General features: G+C 42.4%; 1 protein-coding gene across 3 annotated transcripts in view; it reads left to right on the plus strand.

Annotated features, from left to right (window-relative positions):
* Positions 1-21,922, plus strand: part of LOC122564569 (uncharacterized protein KIAA1522 homolog) — a 281,052-nt gene that overhangs the window by 242,136 nt on the left and 16,994 nt on the right. For all 3 annotated transcript variants that reach the window (XM_043719658.1, XM_043719659.1, XM_043719660.1), the window contains exons 3-6: positions 8,079-8,149; positions 9,679-9,826; positions 10,857-10,976; positions 13,541-17,239. In XM_043719658.1, the coding sequence (XP_043575593.1) occupies positions 8,079-8,149; positions 9,679-9,826; positions 10,857-10,976; positions 13,541-17,239 (4,038 nt within the window). The remainder of the gene's footprint in view (positions 1-8,078; positions 8,150-9,678; positions 9,827-10,856; positions 10,977-13,540; positions 17,240-21,922) is intronic.

The following is a 21,922-nucleotide window of genomic DNA, read 5'->3' on the forward strand; positions in this document are numbered from 1 at the left end:
GTCATGTGACCTATAGCGTTGCCAACTCTGCTTGGGTGTGTCCTTGGTGGTTTTATCACATGACCATCTGTTCCACTTCCAGCTGCACAACCCCGTCTTCAATTTATTTTACAAGAAAAAACCTGAATTGTTTAACACACAATCCCTTCAATGAGGAGTTCCCTTTTTTTTTGACTTACAGCAGTGACCAGCCAATTAGTGTTTAATTCCTGCAATAGGGAAGTCAAAGATAATCCTGGACATTTGGCAACTCAGTCAGCTGCTCATTTGGAAAGCCAGTGCAGACACAATGGGCTGAATTGTTGTGATAATTCTGTGAACTCTCACAACCTTAGCATATTTTTAAACTCACATTGTGTTACTGCAGAGTAAATCAGGTTGGGTTCGTTTTCATGTTGCTGACAGTTTGTACATGTAGATGAAGAGTTTGTTCTGTGGTTTGAAATGATTCTACAGAGTTTGGGTGTAGCAGAGTTTCAGGACTGTGATGAGTCACTGCTATTTACATAGTCAGCAACACTCAATCAGCATTGTCTCTTCCAGTTTGTGTTTCTCCCACTCAGTATTTCGATTGGTCCTGGTCTCTCTGTGCTGTGTGGTTACTACCAAACGCACCTATAAATGGAAGCATTGAAGTGACTCTTGGCAGGGGTGGAGCTGTGAAATTATAGACTTTGACCAGGCAGAGCGAGTTTGTGGGAATTGAAATAAACCAAATGTTTAACTCAAAATGTGTGAGCAGAGGAAGACATTTTTACTTACAAGCATTCCCACACTGCCAGAAAGCAGTTTCAAACTTTCTGATATTCTTGTGTGACTGCAGCCACACCCTCTCCTGCCCCTGATCACCATCTAATAACGTGGCAATGAAATATGGTGAACAAAACATCTGGCTTTTAATAGAATGACTCTGCTTTGCACTTACTATCACTGATCCTCCTGCTGTCCACCTCTCCCACCTGGCATTCTGCCCTCCTGAACACAAACTCTCATGGTAAGAGGCAACAGCTGATCTTGGACAGGCAGTGAAAAAGAGGTTTAGGGAGTGACCAGTTGGCTCATATGGCCCCTCCATCAGAACCGGCATCAAGTCTGTGTCCACGTGTGCATATGAACATGCTAATTAGGAGCAGAAGTAGACCATTCAGCCCCTCGAGCATACTCTGCCAGTCCATGAGATCAGGTCTGACCAGTTTGTTTCTTGAGCTCCACATTACCACCACTTCCTGATTACTGTAGATCCACACCTAACAAGGATAGAAATACCTCCCCTTCAAAACAATTCAGCGACTCAACCTCCACTGCCCTCTGAGGCAGAATGATTCAAAATTGAACAGCCATCTGAGATAGAGTAAATAAATTCTGTTATAAAAGAGCAATCCCTAATTTTTAAACAGAGTCCCACAGGAGGAAACATCCTTTCCATGTCTACCTTATAAAGACCATTCTGGATTCAAAGAAGAGTCATCATGAACTTGAAACATTAACTCTGTTTCTCTCTCTTTTGTCAAACCTGCTGTACAGGGTGCTGGTGAGGTCACACCTGGAGTACTGTGTGCAGTTTTGATCTCCTTACTTGAGAAAGGATGTACTGTCACTGGAGGGGGTGCAGAGAAGGTTCACTAGGTTGATTAGGAGAAAGTGAGGACTGCAGATGCTGGAGATCAGAGCTTAAAAATGTGTTGCTGGAAAAGCGCAGCAGGTCAGGCAGCATCCAAGGAGAAGGAGAGAAGGGCTTATGCCCGAAACGTCGATTCTCCTGCTCCTTGGATGCTGCCTGACCTGCACTTTTCCAGCAACACATCACTAGGTTGATTCTTGAGTTGAGGGAGTTGGCTTATGAGGAGAGACTGAGTAGACTGGGATTATATTCATTGGAATTGAGAAGAATAAGGTGGGGATCTTATAGAAATATATAAAATAGTGAAGGGAATAGATAAGATAGAAGTAGAGAGGATGTTTCCACTGGCAGGTGAAACTAGGACAAGAGGGCATAGCTTAAAAATGTGTTGCTGGAAAAGCGCAGCAGGTCAGGCAGCTTATGCCTGAAACATCGATTCTCCTGTTCCTTTGATGCTGCCTGACTTGCTGCGCTTTTCCAGCAACACATTTTTAAGCTCTGATCCTCAGCATCTACAGTCCTCACTTTCTCCAAGAGGGCACAGCCTCAAGATTAGGGTGAGCAGATTTCAGACTGAATAGAGAAGGAACTTCTTCACCCAGAGGGTTGTGAATCTCAGGAATTACCTGCCCAGTGAAGTAGTTGAGGTTTCCTCAGGAAATGTTTTTAAAACTAAGGTAGATCATTTTTGAACATTAAAGAAACTATAAGGGGTATGGTGAAAACGTTGATAAGTGGAGCGGAGTCCATGAAAAGATCAGTCATGATCTTATTGAATGGCGGAGCAGGCTCAAAGGGCCAGGCGGCCTACTCCTGCTCCTAGTTCTAATGTTCTTTGGAATTCCTCCACCACTCCCTGCTTTTATTTCTGATTTTCAGCATAGGCAGTATTTTGTTTTTTATTATTGTTTTCCAGCTGTTGTCTCACCACTGCACTTCAGTATAACTGAAGCATTACCTCATTACCTTTATGCTCCGTTCCTTTTTATAAAGAGTAAATGCATTATCCACCTTAATCAGGGCAGGGACGGTGGCTCAGTGGTGAGCACTGCTGCCTCACATATCAGGGACCTGGGTTTGATTCCAGCCTTAGTGACTGTGTAGCGTTTGCACATTCTCCCTGTGTCTACATGGGTTTTCTCCAGGTTCTCCAGTTTACTCCCATAATCCAAAGATGTGCAGGTTAGGTGGAATGACCATGCTAGAATTGCCCATAGTGTTTAAGAATGTGTAGGTTAGGTGCATTAGTCAGGGGTAAACGTTGAGTAGTGAGAGAATAGGTCTGAGTGGGTTACTCTTTGGAGGGTCGGTGTAGACTTGCTGGGCTAAATGGCCTGTTTCCACACTGTACGCAGATGGAAAACAGCATGGAGAAATGTGAGGTTACTCATTCTGGTAGGCAAAGTCAGAAATATAGAAATTAAACATTGCTAAAAGACAAGAAATGAATGTTTTCTATTATGCACTCAGAAATAGAAGAAAGAAACAGACTTGGAAAAAGACACAATTTTATACAGAATGAGAAAAGGTCCTGATTAATTAGGCCATTGTTGATATGGAGATGCTGCAAGAACAGTTAACTGTCAATCTTAATTGTAGACCCAGGCAGGTAGACTCTGGTCATGATGCTGCTATAGGAATGCAGCAGAGATTGCCAAATACACAAATCTCACAATCTTAAATTGGTTTTTGGTGTAATTCTTGGCACAGATTGAAATATTCGGTATAACGTTGTTCAGTAGCAGAATCATACCTAAAGTTGGACAGTGGTTCCTGAGGCTTGAAGGTATGGGCTAGTTCAGCACGAATGGTCTGCTTTCCACTGTCAGTGGTTAGCAGGGAGGTGGTGTTTGACATGGTCCACCAGTTCAGCTACAGCATATCACTGGCACCAGAGCTCGGCTCATGTTACTCATGTATATGGTAGGAAAAACACCCTGAGACCTTGAAGCAGAATCCTGTAAGTGGAGAAGACCACTCGTGGGTTTATTGCAAAGTAACAGTATGAGGTAGCTACCTTTACCTATTGCTTACATTTTTGGAATAATCATACTCCTCCCCCTGGGGTCATTTGGAGTAATCTGTTCCCTGGGTGATCTGAAATAGATTGAACACCATTCAAAGCCAAAGGGCCACTTAATTAAATAATCTGAATAGCACTAAGAACCCAATATTATGTTGTCATTTGGATGCATAGAGGTAAAAACAATGACTGCAGATGCTGGAAACCAGATTCTGGATCAGTGGTGCTGGAAGAGCACAGCAATTCAGGCAGCATCCGGTTTGCCTGTCCTCGGATGCTGCCTGAATTGCTGTGCTCTTCCAGCACCACTGATCCAGAATTTGGATGCATAGTCTGATGTATTTGAATGAATGCGTACGGCAGCACGGTGGCTCAGTGGTTAGCACTGCTGCCTCACCTGGGTTCGATTCCCACCTCGGGCGACTGTCTGTGTCGAGTTTGCACATTCTCCCCGTGTCTGCGTCAGTTTCCTCCAGGTGCTCCGGTTTGCTCCCACAATCCAAAAAATTTGCGGTTCAGGTGAATTAGCCATAGTGTTAGGTGCATTGGTCAGGGGTAAATATAGAGTAGAGGAATGGGTCTGGGTGGGTTACTCTTTGGAGGGTTGGTGTTTTCATACTGTAGGTAATCTAATCTAATCTGTAAACTACGTAAATTAACGCATAAGGCCCTGTTTTATTTGGGCGGAAGAATTTGTACTTATATTGCACCCTTTTTCATTGTGAAAAATAAGGGTCACAGAGACTTCCAACATCATCTGCATTCCCATGGCAACACCCTGACCAATCAATCAACCTGCCTAGTCTGACAGTGAAGATTGACAGTTAACTATTCCTGCTGCACCTCAGTGTTGTTGATAGCACAGCCAATCAGCACTCACTTTCTCATGCTCTGTAAAATATTGTTTTTTAATACAGTCAGTTTCTTGCACCCAAGTCTAGATGAGTTCAAATGAAAAACTTCAACTTTTTGTCCCCTTTTAGCAATTTGAAACAGAAATGAAGTATTTCTGAAATGCTGAGAGTTTAGGAAGAGTTGAACATCAAACGACTTGGCTATTATTGTTCATGAATCACTGAAAGTTAACAAGAAGGTAGGGAGTAGTTATCAAGCCAAGAGGAATGTTGGTCTTTATTACAAGAAGGTTTGAGTACCCAAGTAAAGATATCTTACTGTAATTATATAGGGTCTTGGTGAGACCATATTTGGAGCATTCTGTGCAATTGTGCTCGCCTTACTGATGCAGTTTGTGCTGACTTGGTTACTATTGGTGTTTTCTCAGCTGAAAATAAACCGAAAACAATTTAAATACAGGTTAGACATTTATTTTTAAGAAACTTTCTCCTTGGATTATGCAGAGGTCTGCATTTTTTTGAAAAAGTTTATTTTGTTTTAAAACTTTGTTTTGAATTTCTGTGATAATCTCAATGCAGTTTTTCTAAATTAAACCCTGGATGATTTGAGATCATGTCTAAGAAATATGATAAAATAAAAGTGTTTTAATTTTAAATCATGGTTTTTATGAATATGGTCCTTTTAAAAGTAACACATAATGCAGTTTTTATTTAATATTGGGCTATTTCTATATAGAAATCCTTACTGTCCATAAAATATCTGCAATTTGATGGCTTGCTCAGAAATAAACTTTAAAAATATGGTTTCTAAGTAGATAATGTTTCAGTTTCCTGTACTGGTTTTATATTTTAGTTGAAATAATAAATGTCTGATTAAAATATGTTTGAAAAGTTGGTGACTTTGCTCCAGACTAGGGGATTCGCACACAATGCATCTGCACACAACCTGATGTAATGCTAACAGACCAGATCCTGATCACTATATTTGATAATTAAAATGTGATATTCTTTTACAATTAATATTACATTATGTGTAAACAATATATTTACTTGGAAATCAACTACCTTCCATGACACACACTTGGAGAGATGCATTGTGTTGCTCATTTTATTGCGGCCACTATTGAGTATAAATAATGGGGAAGTGTCAGTTGCCATGACCTAAACAGTTAATGGTTGAAGGACGCTACTCCTCTGTGTGTGCTGTGTACAACAGGACGGAATCTCCAGCCTGGAATCCCCATGCAGATGACGGTAGAAGTTCAGAACTCCTTTCTGCATATGACGATTGGGTTGTTAACTTTCCATGTTGGATGTTAGGTAGATAGAGAACCAGGCTAAATAAGGAAGGTTTGGAGAGGAAGTGAAAAGCAAAACAAGAGCATGAGAAGAGCCTGCAGTTGTCGTGAAAAGAAATTCCATTGCCGCATTCTCTGAGGATCATTTGAATGAATTCTCTTTTGTAGAAGGTAGTGGAACCGAGGCATTTTAGTTTGTCCAGGACAAAGTTGGCTAGGTTTTGATGGACGAGAGAGTCAAAGGTTCTGGATTAGTGGTGCTGGAAGAGCACAGCAATTCAGGCAGCATCCGAGGACAGGCAAAATCGACGTTTCGGGCAAAAGCCCTTCATCAGGAATAAAGGCAGAGATTTGGTTGGTTGGTGCGGGTGTCTCGGAGATGTTCCCTAAAGCGCTCTGCTAGGAGGCATCCAGTGTCCCCAATGTAGAGGAGACCGCATCGGGAGCAACGGATACACTAGATGATATTAGTGGATGTGCAGGTAAAACTTTGATGGATGTAGAAGGCTCCTTTAGGGCCTTGGATGGAGGTGAGGGAGGAGGTGTGGGCACAGGTTTTGCAGGTAAAACTTTGATGGATCCAGAATCTGGTTTCCAGCATCTGCAGTCATTGTTTTTACCTCGAGGGAGTCAAAGGTTATTGGTGCAGTTAGGGAAGTGGAACTGAGTGCAGAACTAGGTTAACCATGATATTGAAAGCAGGATCAAATGGCCTAATCCTGTTCCTGAGTTCTATGTTCCTACTATAATTTATCAATAGTTTAAAAAGGTGGTAAAAGTAGAAGCCAAAAGGGCTTTTATGCATGGAGGTAGGGTGCATGGTGCAGGTATTGACTGAATACTTTGTATCTGTCTTTGCCTCAGTAGCATCTGCCCTCTTGGTAATGATGACATGGCAACACTTGGTGTTGAGAGTTTTCAGAGTTGTGGAATCTCTTCGATGCTTAAAATTACAATGGGTGCTGGATCTGGAAGTCCCACCCCAATTTCCAACAGATCCTATTTTTGACAGTCAGGGAAAGGGGTGGGATCTAACTCTTGGGCAGAAACCTAAACTCCATGATGAGTTCAAACAAATTGCATTCTGGCTTGTTCCTGCAGTGTGGGTGCCCCACATTTCTGGACAACTTATGTAAATACTCATGAAGGATCAAAAAGGTTTGGAGAACTGTCAAACTGTCGAGTTATTTATATTCCCAACCATTTTTTTTAAATCAAGACCTATCTGTGTCAGAGATTTGGAGAAAGTTCTGTTCTTGTAGTTACAATAGCTGTTGATTGTTATTACCCTAAATATCCTCATTATAAATGCTGACTGGTGTGTGAAGTAATGATTCTGAGGATATTAATATTCATTGGCTTCACCTGTTCTACTGATGCCTGTAGGTGAAAAGGAGGAGGTTCTGCTCTAGAGTTTGTACTTTAAGGTTCTAGTAATCATACCTGATCAAATGTACTTATTGCTATCATCAATAACCCTGTAATTTAAGAACCATGCCTCTCCTGTAGGTACTTTACATTGTCGTATCCGCCATCAATTATCACTCGATAGGCCTAAGACAAAACAAATACAACAGAGATTTGGAGGTAGTAAATTATCTCAACCAGCCCTCACCCAGTAGCATATCGTGAAAGTAAATATCACAAGGTGCCAGAAGTGGTCATCTGGGAAAATATCACATTTTCAACAACCTACAGTTATTCCAGCAAGGGAGCTGTAAGTTAATGGTCTAAGTGACAGATCAGAAGTTTTTAAAGAATTAACTGTCATTGATGTGGTCTTACAAGTGGGTGTGGGTGGGATGGTGAGGGGAGTGCCAAGAGTGAGAGCTGGAAGGCATGATATTTATCAAAACAACTAGGACAGAATCTCCGTGAGCTGGGTGGTTTCTTAGCCAGCTCTCGCCACAACACAGAGCATTTCCAATCGGTATCTGGATCAATCCATCTGACTCCATCCCACAATACATTCCCATCCTCCAAACAAAAATCACAGCATTAGAGGCTGTTTCTCCCCTGAGGCTAGTGCAGTGAGATTAGAAAGATTCTGAACTTGAGCTGTTAACTTTGAGGAGCAATATCAGCCATTTTGTAGCACCGGTGACTGACGGCAGCCATGACACTTCTGTTTGTAGTTCTGCTGTCAGTCCTTGACTTGTTCTGAAGTCTGTAGTGAGTGATTCTATGTCAAAGAAAGTTGGAAATAAATTGCAGCCACTGGTGATGATTTTGAGAATCTGTGGTTTTCCTAATTTTGTGATGTTCGTCTGTTTCTGTTTCAGGAAATCTGGCTGGATGTTCCCAGCAGCAGATTGGAAATGGCTGTGGTTATGCAGAAGACACCAGCCAGCATGTAAGACATGGGGATTGATGATTAATTGCATGAATAATCAAAAGTTTTGTCATTCAATCTTTCAGGAGAATTAATGGAAGGAAAAGGATCATTTTATTTTAAGCATATGAGGCTTTTTTTCCTCCATTTACGTATTCCAACATTCTTACAGAAAATGAGAAGGCTGCTATCACAGAAATACTATAAAATAATATTGAATAAGTTGAAATTCTGCTTTTTAATAGTGAGTTTAATCAATTCGAATTCTAAAACAATGCCATGCAGAATATCTACTTCTTCACAATGCTTAGTAATTGCATCTCTGGCAAATCTGTGTTTGCTCAGCTGGTTATATCAGTGACCGGTGGATGTTGGTGTCGGAGGGCAGATGAGCCATCAGGTAAGGAGGCCTCTGCTCTAGCCTGAGGGCATGTAAATCAGGATAAAGGGAGATTTGTTTGTGCTCCTCCGATGGTGATGCTCCCTGTTATTGGACAAGGTCAGAGTGGAAATAAAGCCTGCACACAGGCTCAAGACTCCTACAAATTATGGAGAAGAAGGTGGCTATTCATGGGTGGAGGAAGGAGGGAATAAAGGAGACTCCTTTATCAGTAAGGAAAATGCTGACTTGGCTGGAATCATGAGAAGGCGATGTGAAGGGTGAGAGGAGGGGCTGGGACATGAAGTCTGGGGTTTGATTGCAGAACTATTGCAACATTTATTGTCAAAACCTTCTCCATGTGTTTATTTAAGACAAACTTTGCTCCAGTTTTATGAATATGCTGATCCCCAAATACCTTTTAAACCGGATTCTGTAAAAATAACAACTATGAAATTGTCTGTGCTGGATTGAAATCTTATAATTATTCAGTTAAATTAGTTGCCTTCTTGGGGTGTGGCCAACTTTGCTTCGCAAATATTCCATTTTCATGGAGCCAGTTTAAATACCATGGAATATGGCTTGTCTATTAGCTCAGAGTTGCAGTCACATAATTATCCCTGATGAAAAGTTTACTTTTATGTTGTACAATTGGTCTGAAGTAACTAATTGCAACAAACATACAGCCTGAAACAGGTTAGAATTTCTGAGGATTCGCTGCAGCTGGTCTGATTTTATCATGTTCTGTACTGTTAAGGGTAGATGGTATGGCTTCACATGAATGGGTCAAATATTTACCTCCTTGTTTTGTGAGTGTATCTGCTTAAAGAGAATTCAAACCAACTGCTTGCTAGATACTGAGGCTCTGTATAGTTTTGAGGGGATGGTTTGAAGGATTTCTATTAATAATTTATTTTTCTCTCTGCTTTCCAGTTTGTTTTGGGGAATCATTCAGATCCAGAAATCAGCGAACCCAGAAATGTCCAGAGTGTCAGGACTTCAATGTTGAATTTTGGGCTGATATTTTTTTAAAAAAGAGAATTCAGAATGTTGTTCCAAGAGGAGTTTAATCTTAAATGTTTTGTCTTCAATGTACAGATTTATAAATGGAAATGGTTTGTTTTTAATATTGATGATTTTAAGAGTGATGGTTTGCTTGTCGTTGGCACAGGATGGTGATGATGTGTCCCATGGTGAGAAGTCTGGATCATGTGCACCCAATGACGAGGTTTGGGCCAAAACCAGGTCACTTCCACCACCAACCCCTGATGAGATCCGAAAGGATTCACTGTCGCCTCGGTCAGGAGTCATCCCAACTGGTAACTGTCTAGTGATCAGGTTGTGCTGGGAGAATACAACGTTGATGTGGGTACTTTCTCTTCCTGAATGTAGGAGGAAATTGGGTTTCAATACTGGACTCAATTAACCTTGCTTTAACCTGAAATTGGATTGTAAATTTAAAAATTAATTCCTCGTGTAGCAAAGGTACTAGTTTCTGCTGAATGGGAAAATGATCATTAGCTTAAAAGACTCCGATCTAATAAGAGAAGACTGTGTATAAATAGAGTATCTCGATTTCCTGAACCATTTATGTAGTCTAGGTTTTTTCCATCTACGTTGTAATTTACAATATGATTCTATACATTAAATTCTAGTGCTAACACCCCGGAAGAGGGATGTAACATTCCTGAACAGTTCACCAAAGTGTGGCTCGCCATCTACTGGTGAAGTTCTGAGTTCCTTGAAATTACTCAAATGGCTTTGAACATCAGCGGGTTTTGGGGCTTTGATTCTGTACCAAACAAAGTGAGCTGGGATCATTAATGTTAGTGAGCTTTATAATGATGGAATGTCAGAGTGCCAGCTTAAGGCTGTCATGTACCTGCATAAAAGTACAACAGCTACCTGAATTCTCTAACATCCTTAATGTAATAAAACACCCCAAGGCCCTTTACAGGAATCTTTATAAAATAAGATAAGACGCAGAGTCACATAGGAGATTAGTTTGAGGGATGTAAAGCTTGATCAGAAAGGAGGTTTTAAGGTGTGACTTGACAAAGAAAAGTAATATAGAGGTGGATTTCTAGAGCTTGGGTAAACAGCGACTGAAGACAAACCACTAATGGACGAAAGACTATAGACAGGCCAAGAGGGACCAGGAGGGAATGCTTTGTTTTGTCATGGAGCAGATCTATAGTAATTAGGTAAATTTGTCTAGTCCCACAAATACAGATTGCATCCTGGATTCGGATTAGGTTGAAGAGGAACTTGAATAAATTAAAAATGAATATTCATGTCATTACAAATTCATTGTAAGTATGTAACATCCTAACTTTTTATAACAAACAGGAACAACCTTTAAACCTCCACAGAAGCTTCAGTCATCTTTTAAAGGCCCCAAGCTGAAAGAGAAGAGAATTCGAAGAACCACAATCATGGGACTCCCACAGCATGTTCAACAGGAACTAGGTCTGCATATTGTTCACGTACCAATTACAAACTGCTGGCCAGGCAGACTCTTGTATTTATTGACATATCTGTGAAGGAGTTGGATGTAACCGGGATAGAAAATATAGCAGATGTGGGCATTAGGTTGACTCTCACCGAAATGAAAAAGAATGATCATTTCCCATATGCTCTATAGGAGCCTGGAGTGCAGAGAGCATTTTGTGGCTGAAGACAGGGTCCATTTTGTTGTTTAGTTTGTGCTGCATTTGCTCGCTTCTACAGTGGGTTATATTTGGACACGGCCCCATGGCACTGGACAGATAAAGGCACAGTGAAGTTTGGGAGTGGTGAGGATTCTTACTTCTGACCCCTTTCTCTAGTGTACATCATGACGAGTGATTGTATTGTTACAATATGCTGTGCCTGAGGAGTTCTCCATTCACTGGCTGTTGTGAGGGGTTCAGAGTAACAGCAGCTCCTCTATTGTTCCCTCACCCTGACCTCAAACTGTTAGAGAGCACTCTTCAACCAAGGTTGAAGTTTGAGACTCTACGCTGAAGGTTGGCTGATTAAAATTTTAATTAGGGAACAAACCTAACATCTGAAGGTCACTGAGGATTCTGGGGAAGAATCTGATAGAGTGACATTCAAGTTCAGGAAGAAATATCGCAATCAGACTTAGAATCACTCTTTATGAATGATTTTTAGTACTAATTACTTTAGAAAATATTTAACTACAGTTTGAAAGCCTGGAGCTATATTCATTCATGGGATAAGGGAGTCACTGGCTAGGCTGCATTTATTGCCCATCCCTAATTGCCCACAGGACAGTTAAGAGTCAACCACATTGCTGTGGGTCTGGAGGTATATGTAGGCCAGACCAGGTGAGGATAGCAGATTCAAGATTAGAGTGGTGCTGGAAAAGCACAGCAGGTCAGGTAGCATCTGAGAAGCAGGAAAATCAATGTTTCAGGCAAAAGCCCTTCATCAGGAAACTGACGGCAGGTTGGAGGATGGCAGATTTCCTTCCTTGAAGGACATTAATGAACCCAGATGGGCTTTGTTTTTCCTGACAAGTGATATTGGTTTGATGGTCATCATTACACTCTTAATTCCAGCTTTTTATTGCATTCAAATGTTCATTGTTTAATCTCAATGTTGTATTTTTCCTCTGCAGTGCCTCACTGTAGTATAACACCACCACTCACTGAAAGATCCAGATTAATTGCCTCATGTTTAGTGGGGCAGGGGAATGGAGCAGATTGAGCTGACTCTTTACTCTCCCTCCCCAGTTAGAATTCCTCTCCACTTTTAATAAAGTGTCTTTTTTAATAAATTCTCCATTTTAATAAAGTCTATTTAGTTCAATAGCTCTTTTTGAATTGTCTAACACTTATATCTTATTTTAGTTAAAGGGCCAGTGCAGGTTGATCATAGATATGGTATTTGAGGTGGTATAGTAGCATGTGGTAGGGTCAGGGGAATGCTCCCACCTCAGAGGCTGCACTCACACTCTCCAAGTTGTCTTTTTGTGCAATGCAGTTCATACTGTTGAAGAAGCCTCACCCTATTGCTGCAGCAAACCCTCGTCGTGTATTTCTACCTTAAGTAAGCCCTACTTATTGCAGCAGTTGAATAATTTAAGTTAAAAAATTCAGATAAATAACCTTTTGGTGAATGTTATTTCCCACATTCTCTTGGCCAGGATTGAATAGAACGTAGAAAAGTACAGCACAGCACAGGACCTTCAGCCTATGATATTGTGCTGAGGATTAATCCTAATGGACGGCACGGTGGCACACTGGTTAGCACTGCTGCCTCACAGCGCCAGAGACCCGGGTTCAATTCCTGCCTCAGGCGACTGACTGTGTGGAGTTTACACATTCTCCCTGTGTCTGCGTGGGTTTCCTCCAGGTGCCCCGGTTTCCTCCCACAGTCCAAAAATGTGCAGGTTAGGTGAATTGGCCATGCTAAATTGCCTGTAGTGTTAGGTGCAGGGGTAAATGTAGGGGAATGGGTCTGGGTGGGTGTGCTCTGGGGGGTTGGTGTGGACTTGTTGGGCCGAAGAGCCTGTTTCCACACTAAGTAATCTAATCTAATGTAAAATAAAAACCTAACCTACGCACCCCTCAATTCACTGCTGTCCATGTGCATGTCCAGCAGTCACTTAAATGTCCCTAATGACTCTGCTTCCACCACCATAGCTAGCAACGCATTCCATGCATTCACAACTCTCTGCGTAAAGAACCTACCTCTGACGTCTCCTCTATACCTTCCTCCTAATATCTTAAAACTATGACCCCTCATCCCAGTCAATCTTGCTCTGGGGAAAAGTCTCTGGCTATTGACTCTATCCATGCATCTCATTACCTTGTATATCTCAATCAGGTCACCTCTCTTCCTCCTCCTTCTCTCCAGAGAATGTCTGCATTTTATTGACAAAAGCTTGCATTGTCTTATAGCCATGACAAAGTGTGAGGAGATGACTTTGCCTTTCTTCACTTGAGCATTAACTTTTGGTTGTCAACAAATTGAGTTCTAAGCCATTTTTGGGTTTTCATATGGTTCTTTCTGTTTTGAAACAGGGTTTGGAAAGGGATCCCATGCCTCCATCCGTGCTGTGAAGGTGCCTGGTGATGACAGTGCTGGCATTGTCTCAGAATCCAGGGGAGAGGGAAATCATTGCTTCAATATAGTCCCACACTCGAGAGCAAGGGGCTCTTTGCGGTCTGTAACCTTTACAGATTCATCACAGGGAGTTACTGAATCAATAAGCACTTTAGAAATTCATGACCAACAGAACTGGGGACTGATAGATTTTTCCCAAAGACCAAAGTCATTAGCCGTTCCAAAATCATCCCCATCAAGTGAACTTCGAAACCCAGTTATGTCCATGTCACCTCAGGCAACGTACTTATCCAAGATAATTCCCAATGCAATACTGCCTTCTGCGGTGGATGTTGTGATGATCAACACCAGTCAGAATTGCCTGCGCACTGTCAGCAGGGACAGCTTAATATTCGCCCCATCTCCTGCCTGTTCCCGATCCATCTCCCTGCAGAATTATGATGGCAGGGATTATGCTTCGAGTGATGCGTGGAGCCAATCTCAATCTTCAGAAACCATAGTGTCAAACAATTCCACTATCTCATCACAGGGAAATGTCCGGAATCATTCTGCGGAAAAGGTCAGAGAGAAATCATGCGATGAACACAATCTAACTAATTCTGTTCCAGATTTTCGTGCAGATACCAATAGGTGGGTTAATGCATGTTCTGCACAGAATGTTTCAGAAACCACTGAGGATACCCCTGCACACAATACCTCCAACTATCAAACTGATGAACTGAAAAGTAATGGTTTTGACAACCAACCACTATCTCCTGCAGAAAGCACCAGTAGTATTGTTGATGCATCGGATACACAGAGTGTAACAAGTGAGCGATCAATCTCGAGAAGCCTGTCCGTTAGGAAAATGAAAAAGGCACCAGTTCCTCCGAGAAGAATCCATTCCTTACAGCAGAAGGAGGAGGAGCTGAACTCCAAACTTAAAGATGAAAGTTGTGTGTCACCTGAGGAAGATGATGTGTTTTCACCTGGACTCAGTGAAATCAATCGCATCAAACCTGAACCCTGTGTGGATTCTCCCTTCGCTGCTGCTAACCCTCCAGCTCATCATATCTCAGTGACAGCTGAAAGCCGGATAGAAGAAATGTCAAAAGGAAAGAGTAACATTCCTCCGGGAAGTACAAACTCACCCGACAAATCCGAGCGAACCATGTCACCATCAAGTGGATACTCGAGTCAGAGTGGGACCCCCACTATGGGCAAGGATTCCACATCTCCCTCCCCTCCTGCAGGAAGGTCCAAACCTGAGAGATCCACTTCTCTGCTTTCTCCAGAAGAGTCACTCTCCTCCTCTTCAGCATCGATATCATCCTCCATTTCTGAACGGGTTGACTTCTTTTCAATCCCTCCTCCACCATCGTCACCTGCTCCACCCCCACCCACTGTAAAAATTGCAAAATTGCCACCATCTCTGTTATACTCCTGGGGACCAGCATCGATCCCTCCACCTCCAGCAGGACCAGCACCATCACCTCCCACACGGAAACCTTCCTTCCTCTTCCCTGCAACTGCCCATACTGCTCCTGTTACCAAGACAACATCCAATCAGGCTCCGCCGGTCACCATGACAACATCCAATCAGGCTCCACACGTCACCATGGTAACATCTAATCGGGCTTCACCTGTCACCATGGCAGCGTCCACACAGGCTTCACCAGTCACTGTGGCAACATCCAATCAGGCTCCGCCGGTCACCACGACAACATCCAATCAGACTCCACACGTCACCATGGTAACATCTAATCGGGCTTCACCTGTCACCATGGCAGCGTCCACACAGGCTTCACCAGTCACTATGGCAACATCCAATCAGGCTCCGCCGGTCACCACGGCAACACCTAATCAGGCTTCACCGGTCACCACGGCAACATCCAAACAGGCTCTGCAGGTCACTATGCCAGCACCTAATCAGGCTTTACCAGTCACCACGGCAACGTCCACTCAGGCTTCACCAGTAACCACGGCAACGTCCACTCAGGCTTCACCAGTAACCACGGCAATGTCCACTCAGGCTTCACCGGTCACCACGGCAGTGACCAATCAGGCTTCACCGGTCACCACGGCAATATCCAATCAGGCTGTGCTGATCACTGCAACCATGCCCTCATCGATCACTACATCGGTATCCAATCAAGCCCCATCGGTCACTGCGGCCACAGCTGCTCAGGCCTCTCCAGTCACTGGGACGTTTCCTGTGGCTGTCCTCTCTTCAGCCTCTGAAGCTGTGCATGCTTCATCTAACCCTGTGGACACATCCATCTCATCAGCACCTCCTACTGGACAACAGGAAATCATTCCAGTCGCAACAGAGCGCCTTTCACCCCCACCATCACCCCCACCATCCCATCACCCTCCACCACCACCAAAGAAAGGAACAACAACTGGGACATCCTCACCCCCATCTTCCTCCTCTATTTTAGAGCCCAAAAGGCTGTCAGGATTTGATTGGCCTCCCCCTCCTCCTCCTTTGACCCTGTCTGCCTTTCCACCCTCAACTGAGCCATTGTCTATGCCTGAGAATGCTAATGTTACCCATCAGGATGGGCAGGAGGCTGACTTCCTGTTTCCACCCCCCCCGCCTCCTTCCCTCCTGACAATCTCCGTGCAAGAGAAGAGATTTTCTGCGCAAGATTTACAGTCAGTGTCTCCAACCCCTCCCTCTCCAATACCCCTTGACAAATCATTGGAGAACACGATCCCAGGGCAACCTGCGTCGCAACCTCTTCCACCTCCACTTCCTATAGAAACCAACCAGTCACCTGGGCCAAAGCCCTCTGCTTCACCTGCAGCCGTATCAATGTCAAACCATCTTCAACAGAAGCCCTTTGTTCTCCCAGGAACCCTGCCTGCAGATTCTCACTTTTCAAAAGTAATAACTCCAAAACCAAAGATGTCCAGTCAGGATTCTGAAAATAAATTGAATGTTCAGTCTTCGCCTAATCAAAATGGCAGCGATCAAGGTGGGAAACCAATTGTCACACCATCTCTCTTACAGATGGTACGGTTACGTTCTGTCCAGATGAATACGTACACGCCTGGAGGGCTGGACAGCCAGCATCAAGTAACCAAAATCCAACCTGATTTGAAACCACCTGCCAAAACTAACGTGACTGCACCAAGCAAACCTGCTCGCAAGTCTCTAACACACCGTTTATCTTCCTCTTCCGATTCTGAATCTTCAATCAAACCTAACAGTTCTCACTCTGGAAAGAAACTGACAGCTGGTGAAGTTCACGGACAGAGTACATTTAAACCCCCTGATGGTGGGGCTCCGCAGAAATCACCTGCCTCAACAGCGAGCTTCGTTCTTTCTAAAAATGTAAGTCCCAAGAAGCTGATCTTTGAAACTCCTCGCTCCCCAGAGGCAGAAGCTGAAGTGAAGAGGAACTTTGTGGCTGAGCTCAACTCTGTCTCTGAACGAATAGCCTCAAAGAGTGAATCCAAAGGTTCGACAGATGCACAGAGTAAAGCAGTTTCAGAAACCGTTTCTGCACAGAGAAAACCCGGCAGAATTCCCCCACCTGTTGCCAAAAAGCCTTTGTTTTTACCAAATGCACACCGACCCCACGTCGCATCATCTAATGTAACAGAAACTCCACCAGCGCAGGAAATGTCTGGTTCCCATGAAACTACAAGTGACACCAAGGACGAGAAAGGTAACTCTTTGTGTGAGAATTGAACTATGTCGGACAGCTTTGAATAAATGATTATAATTTGGGTCTGGGTGTTGAGTCAAAGACATTGGCTCCACAAATTGATATTGTGTAAATGTGACATAGAAAGAACATTTTAGGGTCTAGTGGTTGCTTTACAGTGTTGTAAGTCTGATTATGTCTAGTTTTCAAAAAAGTTTTTTGTTATGAAGATAACATCAAACTGGTTGCAGTTGCTACTTCTCCAGTTTTCTCAGCATCCAGAAAGAAAGTGTAGTGATGTGAAAAGATCAACTTTAGGTTCTTAGGGAATATTGATGAGTTTTGAGAAGAAATATAGCTCAGGTTGAGGTCCTGGATGTAGGTTTGCTCGCTGAGCTGGAAGCTTAGGGAATATCCATGTCTTCAGTTACAGACTGTCCAGTGTTAAAATCACACAACACAAGGTTATAGTCCAACAGGTAACCTCCTGATACAGGAGTGGTGCTCTGAAAGCTAGTGTGCTTCCAATTAAACCTGTTGGACTATAACCTGGTGTTGTGTGATTTTTAATTTTTTGTACATCCCAGTCGAACACCGGCATCTCCAAATCAAGACTATCCAGTGTAACTGTGGACCCATTTGTTTCTTAGAATCTGCTTTATTGTTGTCAATCGTGCTGACAGCTGTGCAATATTTGAAATAAAATGAGTCTTTTGGTCTGTAGTGAGGTGGTTTAAGAAATAATGGTCATAAAAATATTAGTTTAAAGTGTTCAAAGTGTTTGAGAATATACAAACATCCAAACGTGGAGCCAGAGGAGTTTACTCAGCTGCTTGAGCCTGCACTGTCATGGCTGATCTGATTGCTGCCTGCCCCGATAACCTTTCACCCCTTGTTTGACAAGAATCTGTCTCCCTTGGTTTTTCACAATATTTGAGGACTCTGCTTTCACCACCTGTGCAGGAAGAGAGAACTAAAGGCACTCAACCCTCATGTGTTTGGCTGTTGTCTGACTTAAGTGGTTGACCTTTTTTTTAAACAGTGACCCCTTGTTCTAGATTCTTCCAGAAGAAAAAACAGCTTCTCCACATTTGCTTTGTCAATGTCCTTTAGCATCTTGTATACCTCCGTTAGATCTCCTCCTATCCATCTAAACTCCAAAGAATATAAACTGAAACTGCACAATAATAAGACAAACCCCTCCTCTCTGGAATCAAATCTAGTGAAGCTCCTTTGAGCTGACTCCAATACAACTACATTCCTCCTCCAGTAAGGGGATCAAATCTCACAGCTCCAACTATTTACTCACTCCCACTTTCCTGGTGATTATGCATTTCCTGAATTCCTCCCTCCTTCCATTACTTGATTTGTAGCAATTTCAGGAATGTTCCTTGTGTGGTTTTGCAGTAAAGACCAATACCAAAACACCTGTTCAAATCATCTGCCATCTCTTTATTTCCTACTATTTATTCCTCAAACTCCCTCTCTATGGAACCAACACTCTCTTTAATACTTCTTTTTCAGATACTTGTAGAAACTGTTACAACTTGTTTTGATATTTCTTGCCAGCTTTCTATCGCACTCTAAATTGTCTCTCCATATCAGACATTCATTGTATTCTCTGACCTGCCACCTATCTTTCACAATTATATGCTTTTTCTTTAACTCTATCTTTACATTTTTAGTTAACCATGCATGGTGGATCCACCCCTTGGAATTTTTCTTTCTGGTCAGAATCTACCTAATACTGTATTCTGCTTCATGCCCTCATCATTCTCCTTTTGTTTAAAATACTAGAGTCATAGAGATGTACAGCATGGAAACAGACCCTTCGGTCCAACCCGTCTATGCTGACCAGCAGGGAAAAGACTTTGTCTACTTACCCTATCCATGCCCCTCATAATTTTGTAAACCTCTATAAGGTCACCCCTCAGCCTCTGACGCTCCAGGGAAAACAGCCCCAGCCTGTTCAACCTCTCCCAATCGCTCAAATCCTCCGAACCTGGATACAACCTTGTAAATCTTTTCTGAACCCTTTCAAGTCTTCGACCTATTCTTCCCTCCCTCAGATTCAGTCTGGAGCTCCTTTTGCAGTGAGGGCTATTTCTGATTTGGCACCAGTAATAGCTGAGAGAAAGTATATCAGCAAGAGTGTCTTTTGCAGGATATTGGTTTAGGATCACATTGCTTAGTGTTGTTGGTTTAGGATTTGATGACCATTTTGTCATAATAGTTAGCATCATGGATATCAGGAACCTAGCAACACTGGAAACTTCGTACACTTGGTCCTATTTTCTGAATATATGTTCCTGCACTGAAAACAGTGGCAGGAAAAAAAAACACTGACCATAATCTTTGCCCATCCCCACCTTCAGCATGAGCGGGGGAAATGATTCTGTCACTCCAGTCTACAGTTCCCTTTGGTCCAAGTTTTTAAAACTTTTATGTTGCAGTGTCCCTATCTCTGAGCCAGGGGGCCTAGGTTCAGGTTAAGAGTGTGTACTAATGTCTGTGCACAGCTTAATTATAAATATCTAGGGTTCCCTTTGCTCTCCATTCAGTGAGTTGGTCATTATGTTAAAAGGAAAATGGAAAGAACTGCAGGTGCTGTAAATCAGAAACAAAAACAGAAATTGCTGGAAAAGCTCATCAGGTCTGGCAGCATCTGTGGAGAGAAATTTTGCTTACAGTTTAATGTCACATGACCCTTCCTCAGAACTGGGGTTCTGAACCTCAGGTTACTTGACCTGAAACATTAAGTATGATTTGTCTCCACAGATGCCACTAGACCTGATGAGCTTTTCCAGTAATTTCTGCTTTTTTTACTATTTCAAAATAAAACAATTGACTTGCATCAGTAACTTTATGGAGTGGGATAAGAGGAATAGTTATTGAAAGATGCAGAAATATTATTTCCAAACAGACATTTTTTTATCATAGAATTGTAGAGTCCCTACACTGTGGAAGCTGGTCATTAGACCCATTGAGGCCACACCGACCCTCCAAAGTACATCTCACCCAGAGTCATCTCCCTACCTTATAACCCCGCATTTCCAATGGCCAATCCACCTGACCTGCACATCTTTGGACTGCGGGAAGAAACCGGAGCACCCGGAGGAAATCCACACAGACACGGGGAGAATGTGCAACCTCTACACAGACAGACGCCTGAGGGTGGAATTGAACCTGGGTCCGTGGTGCTGTGAAACAACAGTGCTAACCACTGAGCCATCATGCTGCAGGGAACGAGAGGCAGTTAAGGAATAAATAGGTTCACTCCAGGACAAAGAAAGGAATTTGTGTGTGGAGCGAGAGGAAATAAGTGAGGTCTTTAATTAATACTTTGCATTGACATTCACAAAGGAGAATGACATGGTGGATGGTGATTCTCGAGAGCAGTATGTTGATATTTTGGGGCACATCGGTATATAAAAGTGTTCTAAGTATATACTCTCGCCCATATAGTCCTGCACCAATAAGTGCCCTGCCCTTAAATGAATCTGAATCTCTGATCTCATGCCAGATGTATGTCTGCAATAGTCCCTTGTTCACAAATGTGTTTGTGATTTTAGCATTGTCTTCAGGTGTGGACCTTAGTTAATTAGTTAAGAGGGCTAGAATGTTCTCGAATTTAGAGTAAATGGTGCTGTTCAAGTATTAGAACACAAATCAGCACAATGTGTCCAGGAACAGTGTATACAATAGCACATGGTAACTATAGCACTGTTGTTTATTTTAAAAATACATTTGTTGTTGTCAGTTACCATGAACTAGTAACCATCAATTCAGCAAAAGTGCAAATATAAACAGAAAAATACATTTTTCCGAGCCACTATACTCCTCTCATAGGAAACCATGCTCTCTTAAAACTGCTGTTCCCATTGACAGTTGTCTATAAATAATTGCACAAGAATTAACAAGTTAAAGCAAATACTAAAGAGGAATTCTTGGGCGGATCCAGTAGAATAAAGATAGGAAAAGATAATGTCAAGTGAAAAGCAAGAACAAGTTATTCATAACTAGTCACAAGTTTACTTAACAGAATATTAAATTGCAAGATAAAATTTAATTCAGGTAATGTTTTAACTGTTAATACTGACATTTACCAAATAGTCATGAAGTTTTTGAATTTTTCAATTGTCTAATCCTTACAATGGGACTAATGTTCTGTTCAGCTTGCTCTGAGAAGATATAGTGCTGGGAGCATGGAGAGTTAAATAGTTGAGCTTATTTGTTAGGTTATATTCTTGAGTGGGTTTCGGAACTTATATGGTGCAGACCATGAATCCTAAAGCCCTCGTTGGTGGATCATTGTATTTTATTTTCTTACTCCGTATCATTGTTACTTGTTGAACTCTATTGATTTCAGCTTGAATCAACGCTGCCCTGGATCAAACTGATGCGATCCCACATAAATGAAACTTTGCCAGTTCCTGATCCAGTCCCTGGGAAATATGATCAAATCATTTTCCTTAAAAGAGAGCTGGATAAATATTTGAAAGTGATGAAGTTAGAGGACTATAGAAATGAGGCTGGAGAATGCGATGAGCTGGGTAGAGCCACAATGGGTTGAATGGCCACCTCCTGTCCTGTAAAATTCTATGATTCTGTAAATCCCAGAATCTTTATGCTCTCAGTTGCAGCTTCTCTCACCCATCCTCCCCATCTAGCATTTTCTCTATCCTCACCACAAGCCCGGTGTCC

Source organism: Chiloscyllium plagiosum, chromosome 29, assembly GCF_004010195.1.
Source record: "Chiloscyllium plagiosum isolate BGI_BamShark_2017 chromosome 29, ASM401019v2, whole genome shotgun sequence".
Taxonomy (NCBI): Eukaryota; Metazoa; Chordata; class Chondrichthyes; order Orectolobiformes; family Hemiscylliidae; genus Chiloscyllium; species Chiloscyllium plagiosum.